The 18,279-nt window shown below is 38.3% G+C and overlaps 1 protein-coding gene across 5 annotated transcripts in view; it reads right to left on the bottom strand.

Moving 5' to 3' along the window:
* XRN1 (5'-3' exoribonuclease 1) overlaps positions 1–18,279 on the bottom strand; it is a 218,960-nt gene that overhangs the window by 42,896 nt on the left and 157,785 nt on the right. For 4 of the 5 annotated variants that reach the window (XM_080657184.1, XM_080657185.1, XM_080657183.1 and 1 more), the window contains 5 exons: positions 13,441–13,497; positions 13,174–13,306; positions 10,637–10,706; positions 4,046–4,253; positions 2,723–2,818 (listed from right to left, as the gene is read on the bottom strand). In XM_080657184.1, the coding sequence (XP_080513310.1) occupies positions 2,723–2,818; positions 4,046–4,253; positions 10,637–10,706; positions 13,174–13,306; positions 13,441–13,497 (564 nt within the window). Of the gene's footprint in view, positions 1–2,722; positions 2,819–4,045; positions 4,254–10,636; positions 10,707–13,173; positions 13,307–13,440; positions 13,498–18,279 lie in introns of those variants that run through there. The other variant, XR_013959985.1, reaches the window with a different exon arrangement.

Below are 18,279 nucleotides of genomic sequence, written 5' to 3' on the forward strand. Positions count from 1 at the left end.
TCTATTGAAATTATCGTGCTTTCTGCATTATTAACCGGTACACGTGGTAACTGGGGCCCAAAGAAGTTCAGCGAAATACGATTTGCTCAATTTGAGTCACAAAACCTCATTTCCTGATTCTGTGTTCACTACCAGATTTACGACACCACAATATGTAAGGGCATAAGTTGAGTTCAAACCCAGGAGCTCTTATTAATTAGAAACTTTGCCCAATTATGCCACAGGGCCAAGACCAGTGAAGGGATATTTAGGTAAGATAGATCGAGCAGTACTATGTAAAAACTGGAAAAGAAAGAGGTCAGAAATAAGAAATGCAGATAGGAGATTAATCTAGGCCTGGGATGATGACCTAAGGTCCAATTATGGAAACTGAGAAGGAGTGAACAGTTTGCAGTCTCACTGCAAAAAAATATTAGGAAAGAAAGAGTAACAATTTTTAATTCCATACTTTCCAGATTATATGCTTGACGAAAATGGTAGTGTTAGAAACAAGGGTAAGAGAATAGGCCATAGCTCAGGTCAATTCTGAGACATCTTGAGATTGAGGGGGACAGTGGGCATCCATCTATATCTGTCTTCCAGATAATTGGAGATATTGGGCTAGATCTTGATTGAGAGGTTGGAATCAGACATAGATTATTTTGAGTGATAATTACAAGAGAGGAAAAAGCTCAAGTCACAAGTCAAGCAATAGGGCAAAGGGAAAAGAAAACTGTTCTTGAGTTTTGGTGAACAGTCCCAGTGAAAGTCTGGAAGAACAGAGGTTAATAAGAAAGGTGAGAGGAAACTTAGGGCAATATTTTCTTTATAGCAAAACTCACTACTGAAAGAACTGTCTATATTTATTGCCTCCAATTTCTTTCCTCCCCTTCTCTCTTAAAACCCCTCTAATCAATATTTCACTCCTATCACTCTACTGAAATTGTTTAAGGTTCCCAGTGACCTTCATCTGCTAAACTCTATGGTTAATTCTCAGTTTTTACCTTAATTGATCCAAGAGCAACATTCAACACAGTTGATCACCTGGTCCTGTAAGACATCCATTCTTCACTTGGCATCTAGACACCACCCTTTCCTAGTTTTCTTTCTGTTTCATTGGCTGTTCCTTCTCAGTCTTCTTTGTCAGTTTCATCTAATTTCTCAAATTCTTTAAAGATGGAATTCTCTAAGGCTAAATTACTGGACCTCTTCTCTATCTACACCTACTTCCTTGATACAGATATATATAGTTAAATAGATATACACACACACATGCATTTTAGATGGCGACTCTCGAATTCTCTCTCCAGTTTGGATATCCTTCATGAGCTTCAGTCTCAATGGCCAACTCTACACCTGCACTTAAATGTTTAATATACACCTCAAACTCACCATGTCCAAAATTGAACTCTTAATTTCCCCACATATCTACTGACCCACAATTCTCCCCATCTCAGTTAATAGCTACTCTATCCTTTTAGTTACTCAGACCTTAAGAGTCACATCCTTTAACCCATTCTTTCTCTTTTAATTCCAAATGTAATTCATCATCAGCTGGCAATCCCTTTATGATGTCTACGATTTACTATAGAATTGTATATCTGAAACCTGTATAATTTTATTATCCAATGTCACTCCAATAAATTCAATCTAAAAAATGTCTACAATTTGACCATTTCTCACAGGCTCCTACTACCGGGTCTAAGTCCATATCGTAGGCACTCAAATATGTTTTGAATGAATGAATGATAGCAAAGCACTGAAGAATGAGTGGTTAGCAGTATCAAATAAATTAAGGAGGAAAAAAGGGTTTGAAAATCCGGATATAGGTTATATTCAGGTAGAAACAATTTATGGATGATATAAGATAAGCTTTTATAATTGCATATTTGCAGAAGAAACCTGTGTATTTTGTCACTCTCACTTTTTATGTTTATTTTACCTCCATTCCCTTTGCTCTTTTCCCCTCTCTAGTTCTGATAATGCCACCATCACTGGAAGATATTTGTATAAATGAGGCCCTCATGGTATAGGCTACTGGTTTATAAACTTGAGAGAACATTCCTTCTTGACCTAAACTGACAAGCTAGGCCAGTAACTAGTAACAAAGTTATAGGCATTCAGTCACTTTCTTTTTTTTGTCTGAGTCTTTTTTTTAGCAGAGGAATATGAATTTGCTCATTCATCTTTAAGACAACCGTCGGCATAAAGCTACACATTCAAGTGGAAATAAGTAAGTTAATGAGTGTCATTAAGGCCTTTGTTAAATTTAGACTATAGTTATTATGATTTTCTAAACAACTAAAAAATAATCCAAAACTAATCCATACTAATAAAAGCCTTGGAGGTGATCAGGCCAGCAGGGGAGGGCAGTTGGGGGCGATCAGGCCAGCAGGGGAGCGGTTAGGGGGAGATCAGGCTGGCAGGCAGGCAGGCCAGCGGTTAGGAGCCAGCGGTTCCGGACTGTGAGAGGGATGTCTGACTGCAGTTGGACATCCCCCAAGGGGTCCCAGATTGGAGAGGGTGCAGTGCACTGGTCCACTAGTTTAAAATAAAAATTGTCTATATTCTAAATCACTGATCAAAAAAATTGTATATACAACTGAACGGAAGTATGCAAATTCATGATCAAAACTGTTATTTATATTTTATGATGTTTCAGAAGAAAATTAATCATTGCATGCCTGAGAAAGAAATATAAAAGTTTTCGGAGTTAAATGTCTATCAATGAAGGTATACTAACCTTCTCTTGTAGAGTTGGCTGAAAGTGCTGAACCTTTCTAGATCCCTGTAAGGACTGCCAAATGTTGCAAAATTCATCATCATCTTTAGTAGGTACCTGGCAAAGTGCAACAAATTTCTTAGGGAACTGACACATGAAGAAATAGAGATTCATATTAAAAATCAAATAATTTATTAATTAAAGTTATTTATCATGAGAGGATATTTAATTTTCATTATCTTAAATCTCAATTCTCTTTTTCTAGAGCTCAGTATAATCATAACGGTATTCTATTAGAGTGAAAATGGCTTTCTTCATATGTAATTGTTTTGGTTTCACTGAAAGCATTTAAAGCATAATAAATGCTATAAAAATTATACTAAATCAATATAACCTCACCAACAGATTCTTTTTGTCTTCTAGTGCACTGATATATTATCTCATTTAAGCTAATATCTAATGATTTAATTTAAAAAAATTCATCTTACACAAAAGTAATCTAATAGATTAAAAATTCGTTATTACTCATGGGGAATTGATTTCATACAGGTTAAAACTCTCTGGGTTGCTGGCTCAATCCCCAGTGGGGTTTGGGGAGTATAGGAGGCAGCCAATCAATGATTCTCTCTCATCACTGATGTTTCTCTCTCTCTCTCCCTCTCCCTTCCTCTTTGAAATCAATAAAAATATATATAAAAAAAAATCTGCAAAAATATGTACCAAAAATTTAACAGTAGTTACCCATGAGCTTTGAGAGGATTTTTGCTTTTGTTTCCTTTGTTATTATCTACTTATCTGTGCTTTCCAATTAGTCTATATAATAAACATGTATTATTTGGATTAAAAAGTGTGCTAAGATTTGTGGTCATGGAATTAAATAAAGGTAAGTGTCTCACATAAAACAATTCAATTTTTGACCCCAGGAATATGAAATAAAGGAAATTACCATGAGTTACATGGTAGGAACTTGAAAATTGCTTTTCAGAAAGAAGATATAGTCCTCTTTCTTCTACCTTTCAAATTTATGTCATTTTATAGCAGATATCATAGAAAATTTGTATATAATAAAAAAATTTAAATGTTAGTTTGAAAGTAAATATATAGAAAAAAAAGACATTTTCAAGATCATTTTAAAAATAAATGTCTTTCTTCTTTAATGTAACTGTAATTTTATAACAGGTAGAATGCTATCAATATCATTCTCTACTAGCCTATGAGTTTAAAACAAAACCAGAAATGACTTAAACAAAAACTTTTTAAAAAATCTAAGTCAATTTATGTCTCTATTTATAGTGTGCTTGTAATTTGTAAAGGGGGTAGAGAAAAATTACAGAAAGTCTTTACTTGTGTAGAAACAAAAAGAGATTGAGGGGAATGGTTCAGGCCTGCCAAATGGCCAGATGAAACTGATGAATTCAAGCTATAGTGATTCACTGCTGGCTGTGGTTTCACAATGGCTGTCAACTTCTGATTTCCAGTTTCAGAGCGACTCCCATGAGAAAGGTTCACCAAGGCACTTGTTGGCAGTCGATATCCTCTACCAGGTGAGCACCTAAAAGTAAAAATTTACTTTAGAACCAGGGTAAAATAATACTGAATGTGCTAGGAAGAAGCACATAATATTTGGATGGACCGTCCATAATTTGAATCAATAAATATTACTTTTAAACTCAGTAGAGAAAGTTGAAATCATAGAAAAATCTCAGTTTATAAGATGATGCATTTCTAAAGATTTTCCAAATAGACAATTCAGTGCTAGTAAAGGGGGGGGGGGAACTGTTCTAGAGGTGTAGTTGTATGTGTGGAGGTGTGTGTATGTATTAGTGTGCACTCAGAGCCTACAACATGATAGCTGAGAATGACTACAAGTTTATGAGTTAAATGTCAAACTTCTTAAAAAGACTGTGGTTTGTACAGTGTGGGTCAGGAAATTCAGGAAGCTATACTAGTGCGAAGCCATTTTTGGTATGGCTCTATCTATGCAACAGGGCAAATGTTAGCTTTTATCACATTTGCCTTCTGATCAATTGTTAAGTCCAGCCTCCTTTTATCCTCATCTTTCCATCCTAAAGTTCTGGACCTGGAAAGGTTTAAGAGGTAAATATTGATAATTTCCTTCCTCCTGACCTTAATAAAAGTGTTAAGATATTAAAATAAGCCTTTTCTTATCAAAAGTTTTCAACCCTATCACCTGCTTTCTTCTAATACAATTTTCTTTCAATACAAGATCATGAAGTAGATTTATTTTTGAGAACTCTTTGAAAAATCTGTAGAAAATGTTTTTGTGAGAACTATCCTTTAAGAGTCTGCACTACAGAAATGAATATACTGCAGGCAGGTAATCTTTTACACAGTTCTCTATCAGTAAAAAAATCTACTGCCTCTACCTAGGAGAGAAAAAAAGATGGAGAGAACAGTTAATCATCGTAAAAATAAATTTTCAGTTATTGGGCTGAGGTTATTGGTAACCAAACATTTTCATGAGAGATAAAATCAGATATGGGATGCAGCCTCTTTGGGTAGCAGGCACATTCAAATTGATAAACAGCAACAACAGCATTCCAGAGGAAATCCTTTGGTATAAGAACAGAAGACTGTGATTTTATGCAAGGGTAATCAATTTTCTTTAATTACTCACTAATCAAAATAGAGGAGAAAAAGAAAAACTAAACAAAATTAAGTTCAGTTTTTCAGTTTTTAAAAGGGAGAAAGGAAAACTGGAAAAGATTTCATTTAATCATCACAATAACCTAGTAAAGTATATCTTCATTATACATGAGGAAATTGAGGGTCAGAATGCTTTTAACAAATCTACTCAAGCCCTGACCGGTTTGGCTCGGTGGATAGAGCGTCGGCCTGCGGACTGAAAGGTCCCAGGTTCGATTCCGGTCAAGGGCATGTACCTTGGTTGCGGGCACATCCCCAGTAGGAGGTGTGCAGGAGGCAGCTGATCGATGTTTCTCTCTCATCGATGTTTCTAACTCTCTATCCCTTTCCCTTCCTCTCTGTAAAATATCAATAAAATATATTTAAAAAAAAAAATCTACTCAAGGTAACTGAAAGGTAAGTGAGAGATCCTACACTTTCTAATATTCCATGGTGCCTCTCATTCTGTCATGATCTTTTCCCAGGAACTTTAAACTTTCTTTCTATTAATGCTCTCCCAAACAGACTTGAATAAGTCTCATCCACGTTAAATTAAAACAATCCAATTACCAGAAGAAAGCTGGAAAAACCACAAATATGTGGAAATTAAGCAACATGCTACTGAACAACCATTAGATAAAAGAAGAAATAAAAGGAGAGATAAATGAAAATGATATTATGGCACCAAAATTTTTAGGATGCAGCCAAGTTGTACTAAGAGAGCAGTTTAGGCCTAACCAGTTTTGCTCAGTGGATAGAGCATCAGCCTACAGACCAAAGGGTCCTGGGTTCGATTCTGGTGAAGGGCACGTACCTTGGTTGCAGGCTCCTCCCCAGCCTGGGCCCTGTATGGGAGCGCATGCAGGAGGCAAACACACTATGTGTGTTTCTCTCACATAGATGTTTCTCTCTGTCTTTCCCTCTCTCATCCACTCTCTCTAAAAGATCAATGGAAAATATCCTCAGGTGAAGATTAAGAGACAAAAAAAAAAAGGGGGGGGGAAACAGCTTAAAGTATTACAGGTCTACCTTAAGAAACAAGAAAATCTCAAATAAATAATCTAACATTACACCTTAAGGAACTAGAAAATGGACAAATGAAGTCCAAAGTCAGTAGGAGGAAGGAAATAAAAAAATCAGAGCAGAAATAAGTGAAATAGAGAACAAAAGATAACAGAAAAAATTAGTGAAACAAAGGGCTGGTTCTCTGAAAAGAAATAAAATTCACAAACCTCTGGTTAGACTCAATAAGAAAGAAAAGAGCCAAATAAAATCAGAAATGAAAGATGTTACAATGAATATCAAAGAAATATGAAAATTATATAAGAATACAAGACTATATGACACCAAATTCAATACCTGGAAGAAAATTTTCTTAGAAATATATAACCTTCCCAGATTGAACGACGAAGAACTGGAAAACCTAAACAGACCAATCACTAGTAAGGAAATTGAAATAATCATAAAAAAAACTCAAAAAACAAAAGTCCAGGACCAGATGGCCTCCTTAGTAAATTAAAAGATTTAATACCTATCATTCTCAACCTATCCTATATAATAAAAGGCTAATATGCAAATTGTCACCTCGGGAGTTCAATCAACCGGGAGTTTGACTGCTTGCTAAGACATGTGCTGACCACCAGGGGCAGCACAGAATGAAGGAAAGCCCCGGCAGGCAGCAGGAAGGCCCTGATTGGCCCTGATCGCCAGCCAGGCCTAGGGACCCTACACGTGCACGAATTTCGTGCACTGGGGCTCTACTTCTAAAATATTGAAGAAAAGGGAATACTTGCTAATTCAGTTTATGAGGCAAACATAACCCTGATACCAAAACAGGCAAAGACAACACAAAAAAAGGAAAACAGGCCAATACCTCTGATGAATATAGATGCAAAAATCCTAAAAAAATACCAGCAAATGAATGCAACAGTACATTAAAAGCATAATATATTATGATCCAGTGGGGTTCATTCAAAGGATGCAAGGATAGCTCAACATATGTAAATCAAACATTGTGATGCACATTAACAAAAGATAAAAATCATATATCAATTGATACAGAAAAAGCTTTTGACAAGATACAACATCCATTTATAATTAAAACTCTCAATAAAATTAATATAGAAGACAAGTACCTCAACAAAATAAAGGCACATATGACAAACCCACATCACACTTGATGAAAAAATGAAAGCTTTTCCTCTAAGGTCAGGAAAAAAATAAGGATGTCCAATCTCACCATTATTCAAAATAGTATTGCAGAGCAAATCAAGCAAGAGAAAGAAATAAAAGGCATCCAAATTGGGAATGAGGAAGTAAAAACTGTCAGTATCTGCAAATGACATGACTCTATACAGAAAACCCTAGACTCCACCAAGACTATTAGAAACAATAAACAAGTATAGTAAAGTTGCAGGATACAAAGTCAAATACAAAAATTTACTGTGTTCCAATATACAAAAATCTGCTGTGTTCCTATATACTATCAATGAAATAGTAAAAGAAAAAAATAAAACTGTTTACAATTGCAACAAAAAATCCACCTAGGAATAAATTTAACAAAGGAAATGAAAAAGCTAAACACTGAAAACTACAAGACATTGTTGAAAGAAACTGAAGACACAAAGAAATGGAAAAATATTCTGTGTTCATGGATTGGAAGAATTAACATTGTTAAAATGGTCATATAACCTAAAGCAATATATAGATTTAACGCAAACACCATTAAAATCTCAATGGCATTTTTCACAGAAATAGAACAAAAAATTCTCTAATTTGTATGGAACTATGAAAGACCCCAAAGAGCCAAAGCAATCCAGGGAAAAAACAAAGCCAGAGGTATCATACTCGCTGAGTTCAAACTATATTACAACGCTACAGTAATCAAAACAGTATGGTGTTGGCAGAAAAAGCCAAACACACAGACTGGTGGAACAAAACTGTTAGCCCAAAATAAACCTGCACATATATGGGCCACTAATTTTTGGCAAAGGAGCCAAAAGCATACAATGGAGAAAGAAAAGCTTCTTCAATAAATGGTGCTGGGAAAACTGGAAGCCACATGCAAAAGAATCTGACACCATACACAAAAATTAACTCAAAATGGATTATAGACTTGATCTTAAGACCTGAAACAAAATACACAAAAGAAAACATAGGTAATACACATTGGTCTCAGAGGCATTTTTGTGAACTTTATCCCAAAGGCAAGGGAAGTAAAAGCAAAATATAAATGAACTAGAGGCCCGGGGCATGAAAATTCATGCACTGGAGGGAGGGGGGGACCCCTGGCCCGGCCTGCCCTCTCTAACAGTCCGGGAGCCCTCAAGGGTGGGGGCGATCCGGTGATCAGGTGAAGGCGACGCCCCATCACACCTCTGCTGCTGCCACTGCCAGCAACGCAAGCCTCGGCCGGCCCTGGTAACCTGAGCCTTGAATGGGCGGCAGGGGAGCAGTTAGGCGTCGATCAGGTTGGCAGGGGATTAGTTAGGGGGTGATCAGGCTGGCAGGCAGAAGTGGTTAGGGGCAATCAGGCAGGCAGGCAGGCGAGTGGTTGGGAGCCAGCAGTCCTGGATTGTGAGAGGGATGTCCGACTGCCCGTTTAGGCCCGATCCCTGTGGGGTCCCAGATTGGAGAGGGTGCAGGCTGGGATGAGGGACACATCCCTCTGTGCACGAATTTCGTGCACTGGGCCTCTAGTAGATTTAATAAAAATGAAAATAAAAGTATAATAAAAATAAAATAAATTTTAAAATAATATTCAAACAAAAAACTCTTCTAAACCCTCTAATTTCTGGTTCTCTTTTCTCCCCTTCATAGTCAAACTTCTCAGGAGTCAGCTCAATTATTGTCTCTACCAGAGGCCCAGTGCAAGAAATTCATGCACAGGAGGGGGGTACCCTCAGCCCAGCCTGCACCCTCTCCAATCCGGGATCCCTCTCACAATCCAGGACTGCTGGCTCCTAACTGATCACCTGCCTGCCCGCCTGATCACCCCTAACTGACTCCCCTGCCAACCTCATCGCCCCTAACTGCCCCCCCTGCCAGCCTGATCACCCCTAACCGCTCTCTGCCTGCTGGCCTGATCACCCCTAACTGCCCCCCCTGCTGGCCTGGTCGCCCCTTATTGCCCCCTTGCCAGCCTAATCGCCCCCAACTGCCCCCCCCCTGCCAGCCTGGTCACCCCCAACTGCGCCTCCTGCTGGCCTGGTCGCCCCACGCAGCCTGGTGTTCAGTCATTTGGTCGCCCCTCACTGCCCCCACCCGCTGGCCTGGTCACCCCCAACTGGCCCCTACCAGCCTGGTCGCCCCCAACTGCTCCCCCCGCCAGTATGGTCGCCCACAAATGACCACCCTGCCAGACTGGTCACCCCATGCAGCCTGCTGTTTAGTTGTTTGGTCGTCCCTCACTAACCTCCCTGCCGGCCTGGTTGCCCCACACAGCCTGCTGTTCTGTTGTTTGGTCGTCCCTCACTAACCCCCCTGCCAGCCTGGTTGCCCCATGCAGCCTGTTTGGTCATCTGTCTGGTCGTTTAGGTCATGACAGTCCCTGGCTTTTTAATTATTAGGATTATTACACCTGCCACTCATACCTCCAACCACCCCACTCTAGCTCGAGCACTCACAATTACATTAAAACAGATGATGAAGACTTAATGTTACTAAATTCAAAAACATTTGTATTATTCAAGTTATTTAAACATTTCAAAATGCAAAACTGATAATGCCACATCTCTGATTTTGATGGCTTCACATTGCTTTAAGGATGAAGACCAAGATTCTCAACATGTCCTGAAAGTTGGTTTAAAAGTTCCTGCACAGTGTGGTCCTTGCTTTTCTCTCTGACTCTAATCTTACTCAGTCACTGAAGTTCAGGAACACTTGCATTCTTTTAGCATTTTGAATGGGTAAAAATGTTGTTGCATATGTTATTCATTCTTCTTGACTACTTGTCACTTTTCTTCTCTCCCTAGTTAACCAGTATTCATTCTTTAAGTCCCACCTTTCTGGAACTATCAGGGTCATACTATTATAGAAACCTGAACTTCTCTTTCCCAGAACTAGTCACAATGTAATTAATTAATACTGTAATCAGTTAATTATCTTCCACACAAAAATAAAAGCTCCACAAGGGTAGAAAACATGTCTGTCTTATTCACTGTTACATTCCTAGTAGCAAGTATGATGTCTTGCACATAATAGGAACTCAAATAGTACAAACAAGATATGAAAAGTCACTGGTCACAGGGACATATTCATAAAGTATTATTATAATTTGGAAATACAAACCTTATTGTTAAGCCTCCAGGAAATTCTTCATCAAATAAGACTTCAAATAGGACATCAGCTTCTCTATTAGCTGTTAAAAAAAACAGAGATTTAAAATCATATGATGAAAAATCAGCATATAAGGTTTTAAAATTTAAGAAGCATTAAAACTACCAAAAAAAATGATGTAGGGGAATACAGATAGTAAATGAAAAGTAAATAAGCTTACAGATTACCTTACTTCTTATTTAAAGTAAAAAAACATTTTAAATCAGATGCGGTGGGGAATATACTTTTCTCTCTGCTTTTGTATATGTTTGAAATGATTCATAATAAGAGAGTTAATTAGATATAACTTTAGAGTTTGCAGTCTAAAAGTTCTTCCAATAAGACAAAAGACAATGAAATTTTGAAAACATGGTAGGGATTGAGAGAAGAACGGAAAGAACAAATATATTATTAGATAGAATTGGCAGGATTTGTGACCTATGTGGATAAAAAGGATGGAGATGCCAAAGATGACTCCAAGGTTCTGGCTGATAATGACTTGGAAGATTATAGACATCATAATTGAGACGTGAGACTCAGGACAAAGACACTGGTGCAATAAACTTAGGAGCAGAGTAGGACAAACTTGGGAAAGAGCATGAAAGATATATCTGTAAAGATTAAATTTACCCAGAATGCCAAGGTAAAGTGAAATAATTAGTTATAATAACATTTTGAATTCTAAGCCCAAATTAATAAGAGTCTATCACATAACTTCAGAATTGACTCTCTCCCTCCCCTCTCCCCATACCACTAACTTTCCATTATACTGGTTCTATTTCTCTGACAACCACAATTTCTAATACTACATTAGTTTCTGGAATGGGTGGGAGGGTGTCTCCCCGACTCCCAGTCTCTCATTGCTAACTGAAACCAGGCCTGCAGAACTCATCCCGTTGTACCTTTTATCTAAAAGGTACACTTTTATCTAAAATCTAAACTCAAGAAGGTCTACTTTCTAGGTTCCCATTTCTAGTCTGTGGGAGGGGCCACTTCTTCAAAAAATGATTGACATTTATTCATCCCCTTAGTGGAGATGACTATGGAAATGAGGTCTCAGATGAGGGCAGTAATAATAAATATTCCCCTTTCTATTCCATGCCCGTGGCAGACATGGCTAATCAATCACAGAGCTCCTTTCCACTCAGGATAGATGTAGCTTTAAAATCCTTCAAGACAAAATTCCAAGCAGTCCCTATTACTAACAGTTCTCAGAAGAAAGGCAACTTCCATGTTATCAGATTCCTAAGGTCTTTATCAGGACAACCTAACTAGAGTACAATCCAATAAGCTCCATGTCTGAAAAGCTGATGCAGGGGGTTGAGCAGATAGCAGCAGGAGGGTTGCTTCATTACACCCATTTGACCTTTACCACACCTAGCCCTGACCTTCCTCTCTCCATTTCAAGCAGCCAGAAATATATTCAAGAAGTTATTTTTAAAAATTCAGGAAAGAAAATTCTCTAAATTTTAAAGTCAAATAAGCAGGGAAGATCCTCAGAAGATGTGAAGATGAAAAATGTGAAGAACCACACTGCTCAAAGTTAGGTAAGAATGAGGTGAAATAGTTCAAAGCCCAGCTCTGCCACTCATCTGTGTAAAGGCAGGTGAGTCACCTAACCTCTCAGGTGAGAAATAACACTTGAGAGTTAAATGCAAAATGCAAAAGTGTCTGGCAGTGTTGACAATGAATAAGCAGTTCTCTTAGGCTCATGGCCTGTCTGGGACATGGAGCGGCAGTGCTGCCAGCACCATGACCCCTGGGCACCTGGTGTGCTGCTTTATGCTGGGTTGACTCTTTCTGGAATCTCTGCTGCAAAGCTGCTTAGTCCAGACTTCCCTTTCAGACACACTGAAATCTTAGGCTGCTTCTTCCCTTTTCTTAGAACTTTCTAATTTTTTATTTTTTATAAAAACCACAACAAAATTTACCCTCTTAACTACTTTTAAGTATATAGTACAGAAGTATTACCATATGCACATTGTGCAACAGATTGATAGGTCTCTTTTATATTCATGATCTACCTGTATTTATAAAATTCAAATGAATATGCGTATTTAATTAAAATCTTTTAACTGTGAGTTCACACTTCATGTTTGTTTATTTCTCCACAGAAATCAAGAAATTACAATGATAATTGAGGTAAACTTCTGAGCAAAACTAGATGAAAGCCTAACTTAAGAGAAATGATGAAACTTTTCTGTTTCATGAAAATGTGTGCATACCCAACTAAGGTCTTGTATAATTTTAATGTGTTATATACAAGCTACCACATTTTCAGCAGTCTTTACTCAACTTTCCCTTCTTTTAATCACTTCCTAGATAATTACACAAGACAGAAAACAAAATTTTCTCTGAAAACCAAAACAACAAAAAAATGAACTGAAACATAAAAGGATTTAGTTTTTTTCCTAACTTATAGTCATTCTCTGCTTAGATATGACACAGAAATTTGTGTTTTACTCTACAATAAAATGCAGCTGACAACTCGCCCAGTACTGAGGTATTACCTCCTTTAATTCCTATGATGGTGCCCCGAAGGCCAACTGGCACTGAAAAGTCCTCTCTCACATTCACAACCCGGTCAAACAGACGAAACTCTGCATCCCGATCAGGAATGACTCCATGCTGCTGTTCTAAAGGCTGAAGAGAAGAAAGCTCAAACTATTACTATTAACTCTAATTTTAAAGTTTCCTAAATAATATATTGAAAACATTTTGTTTCTTCTATACTTTCCAAGTAAAAACAACTTTGAATTCTTTAACAGAAAACTTACTCTGTACAGCAAATGAGGCTTCACTGTCACCCGTACCTTCTTATTATTCTTTCTTTGCTGAGGAAGTAAACATTTTAAATATTTATATTTGAAAGAGGAATAATAAATAAATTCTTATAGTAAAAAATGTAAAGTGTAAGACATAGAAAAATACAAAATTATATATAACCACACCTAGTTCAAGAGAGACAAAACATTACTAAGCACAACATAAAAACCCCTCAATTCCCTTCCATCCCACCCAGTTAATACCTTTCCCCAAAGTAACCATACTTCTAACACAAAAGATTAGATTTGTCTGTTTTGAACTTTATGTAAATGCTATCCTATTCAAATGCTTTTACTCTAAAAGGAATTGTATACAATGGTCAACAAAAACTTTTTTTTAAAGGTATAAAGTATTGAACTATGACAGTATTTTATTTTTTTGTGGCTACTTCTAAAAAAGTGGCACTCATTTAATAAAATCCTGTTTTTGAAATCTATTATGAAACTGGCTTTGATGTTTAAATTTTTTGATCCTCTTAAAAATGCTGGAATACTTAAAATATATATATATATTTTATTGATTTTAGAGCGAGGTGGGGGGGGGGGAGAGAGACAAGGAGAAAGATATAGAGAAACATCCATTAATTGCCTCCCACACACGCCCTGCATTTTTTGGTGTACAGGATGATGGTCCAAACAACAGATCCACCCGGCAAGGGCTCGAAGAAGACTTTTGCACTCTTTTTGCTATTTGTTAGGTCTGTCAACTCAAACTTAACTTGAGTGTCATCTTTCTTCCATCTATGAGATGGAAATAATATTATCTGCTTTACATAATAAAAATGTGAGAATAATTTATACCCATTGCAATCCACAACTATTATTCACATTATATTTTTTTGAAGTGAATTCTTATAAGAAAAATGACAGCAGTTTACTTACATGGCAGTCACCTATCTTTAGAACATAACTTACGGAAATAAGTACAAAAGCACAAAATAGTCCTAGTTACAGAGATCATACACTAGAGAGGTAATTTTAAAAAAAATATATATTTTTATTAATTTCAGAGAGGGAGAGATAGAAACATCAATGATGAGAGAGAATCAGTGATTGGTTGCCTCCTGCACACCCCCTACTGGGGATGTGCCTGCAACCAAGGTACATGCCCTTGACAGGAATCGAACCTGGGACCCCTGAGTCTGCAGGCCGACACTCTATCCACTGAGCCAAACCAGTCAGGGGAAAGTCATGTTTTCATATACTGTAAAACACTCAAGCCTTTAAGCAGAGCCTGTTTTCTTTCATTATAGAAATATTTCACTTATTCTTTCAATAAATCTTTATTGAGTTCCATTTATGTACCATATATTTGTTTTGGTGCTGGGACTGGGATCTATTCTTTTATTTTAGTTGAGGGAGACATAAGAGAAGTGAGAAAAATATATAGCATGTTCAAAGGTAAAAGCATAGTGAAAAATAAAGCAGGTAAGGGAGATCAGCAGTGTGGGTAAAGACTGCCATTTTAAATAGGGTGAAAAGTGAAGGCCTTATGACCAAGTTGCCTATTTTCAGACCAGAAGGATACCAGGAGTAAACTGGTAAACACTGACAACAGCAAAAAGGAGAAAGAATAAAGACATTTTAAAACTGTTTTAAAAAGCAGACCCAAGAACTAGGCCTGGAGAATTGCATGTAAAAAAACCCCCATATAATCTTATATATATCTCTAGGCATCCTAATATATAAAAACCCTGGGTCGTAATGTCCGGTAACGACCGAGGATCAACCAACCGGAAGTCAGTCCTGCAGTTAGTGCTGGGTTGTAACCCAGCGCTGACTGCTTCCGCTGCAGGTGCGGTGACCCAAAACTAACTGCTGAGGGGGCTATGAATCAGGGCCAGAGAGAGGCCTGGAGAGAGAAGCAGGGACTGATCTGTTGCCTCTGTGGTAGCTTTTGATCAGGACTTGCCTCTCTCTTTCTCTCCCAGTCTGCCAGCAGCAGCGGCTCCATTTCTCTCCAGGCCTCCACCGGGGCTGCTGATTAGCCATGCCTTTCTGATCAGGCCCTGTTAATAGGCCCAGAGATGCTGACTGGCATAGAAACTGACCAATCAGAACCAAATCTGGGTGAAGTGTGAGGAACCAATGGCTGCCTAGGAGGCGGAGCTTTTGATGCTGACTGGCATAGAAACTGGCCAATCAGAACCAAATTGGCTGGCAAAGGAGGGCAGTTGGGGGAGATTTCAGGTCTGCAGGGGAGGGCAGTTGGGGGTGAGATCAGGCCGGCAGGGGAGGGCAGTTGGGAGAGAGATCAGGCGGGCAGGGGAGGGCAGTTGGGGGCGAGATCAGGTGGGCAGGGGAGGGCAGTTGGGAGAGAGATCAGGCGGGCAGGGGAGGGCAGTTGGGGGCGAGATCAGACCGGTAGGGAAGGGTAGTTAGGGGCAATCAGGCAGGCAGGCAGAGGCAGTTAGGGGCGATCAGGCAGGCAGGCAGGTAAGCGGTTAGGAGCCAGCGGTCCCAGATTGTGAGAGGGAGTCGGACATCCCCCAAGGGGTCCCCGATTGGAGAGGGTGCAGACTGGGCTGAGGGAACCCCCACTCTGTGCACGAATTTCGTGCACCAGGCCACTAGTTATTACATAATAGCACTGATTAGAGGATGTGGCAATTCAACCTGATTCATTAGGCAAATTAATACACTAGGGAACTTTCAAAATATACCCCAATCCACAACTACTAAGTGAGAAGTTCTGGGTTCTTGGCTTCTCACATTGTGGTCATCTGCAAGCTGCTTAGAAAATCTAGAATCTCAAGCCTAATCATAGAGCTACTGAATCAAAAGCTGTGTTTTAACAAGATCTTCCATTGACTGCACATTAATTTGAGAAATACAGCTATAGGGTGTAATCCAGAATGTACAGTTTTCCAAAAAGCTCTTCCAGTAATTTTGACAATTGTTGAGTTTGGGAATCCAATAAGAAAACTCCTGATACTTTTAATGATAATCCTGCATTATAAAGAAAAGTATAAATTATGTTCAAAATGTTGTATTGTTTTTTTAATTTTTTCTCCTTTTCTTTATAAACCTAAAAGGGGAAAAAATCACTCATAACTGTACCTCCTTGACACATTAACAGGTTTAAAAAAATGTCCTTTTATTTAGAATCACATATTTAAAAAAAATGTTATAACCAAAACATTAGACTACAACTTTGTATATGTATCTTCTGTTTATAAAATAAGGAAAAAATGTGTAAAACATTTTAAAAAGTTCTTCAACCAACTGGGTTAAAGTAAAATCTGGGGGCTTAAAGTTATGAATGTCTGTTAAGTAGAAAACTCATTTCAAAACAATGCTGGACAAAGGGATTTCATTCTACACTGAAAGACAAAAAGAAAAGCAAAAAGAGAAAGAAATGCAGGCTTACTATCACCTTCAACAGAATATCAATAACCTCTTAAAAAAAATCAAACTCTTGGCTCTGAGACTTGCATTTTTTCCTAAAGAGATCGTTATCTAGTGGTGACTTCCCAGACTGTACTCACAGCTCTTGAGTATGTGATAAGAGAGCTCAAATGATAACAATAATAATAATACCCAAGCATCATTAGGCATTAATAATAGCGAGGCATTATTAGAAGGAGTCTACATGCATCAACTAAATTAATCCTTTTGATGACCCTATGAGGTAGGTACTATTTTATTCTAATTTTACCAATGAGAAAACAAAGTCATGGAAAGGTTAAGTGTCTTGCCTAAGGTTATAAGTGTTGAAAGAGGAATGGGGAAGGTGGCTTCAGAGCCCAGTTCTTAACTTACTCTGCTATTAAAGCAATGTGTTAGCAGAGCAACATCATTCTTATAAGAAGGCAAATGTGTGGAAAATAAAAATCAGAAGTTAAAAAAATATATGTAATCAATTAATTTTCTATTACATCAAGACAGGGGATCAAAATAGTTGAAATGGTTAGGCCTACACAAAATACTCAGTAACTGAATGAGTTTGTAAGTAGGAAAGTACACTTAGAACTAATTCTGCAAAAGTTAATAAAATTTTTATTTTCCATAAAAGGATGAACTGTCTTTAAAGAACTTAGAATAGGAAGGAATAGGGATTAACCTTATCTCTCAATCACAAGCTTTCTATTTAGACTAAGATTACAAAATATTAATTCTTTTGTGCATTATAGTGCATTTATGTTTATTCATATAAATTTATTAATGGCCACTGGAAATATATGGAACATTTTTTTAAATTATAGGATTATCTATACTAATAAAAGCCTAGGGCCCTAACCGGTTTGGCTCAGTGGATAGATCATCGGCCTGCGGACTGAAAGGTCCCAGGTTTGATTCCGGTCAAGGGCATGTACCTTGGTTGCGGGCACATCCCCAGTAGGGAGTGTGCAGGAGGCAGCTGATCAATGTTTCTCTCTCATTGATGTTTCTAACTCTATCCCTCTCCATTCCTCTCTGTAAAAAATCAATAAAATATATTTAAAAGAAAATAAAAGCCTATGTGGTTCTTGTGCCTTTGTGCAATGCCCTCATGTCATCACAAGGTGGCGGCCATCATGTAATCACAAGATGGCCACCACAATATGGCCGTCACAAGATGGACAGCAGGGGAGGGCAGTTGGGGGTGATCGGGCCGGCAGGGGAGGGCAATTGGAGGCAACAGGGCCGGCAGGGGAGGGCAGTTGCAGGTGATTGGGCTGGCAGGGGAGGGCAGTTGGGGGCAAGATCAGGCCAGCAGGGAAGGGCAGTTGGGGTGACCAGGCCTGCAGGGGAGGGCAGTTGCAGGTGATTGGGCCGGCAGGGGAGGGCAGTTGGGGGTGATCAGGCTGG

The sequence above is a fragment of the Plecotus auritus genome, assembly GCF_963455305.1.
Source record: "Plecotus auritus genome assembly, chromosome: 2".
Lineage (NCBI taxonomy): Eukaryota > Metazoa > Chordata > Mammalia > Chiroptera > Vespertilionidae > Plecotus > Plecotus auritus.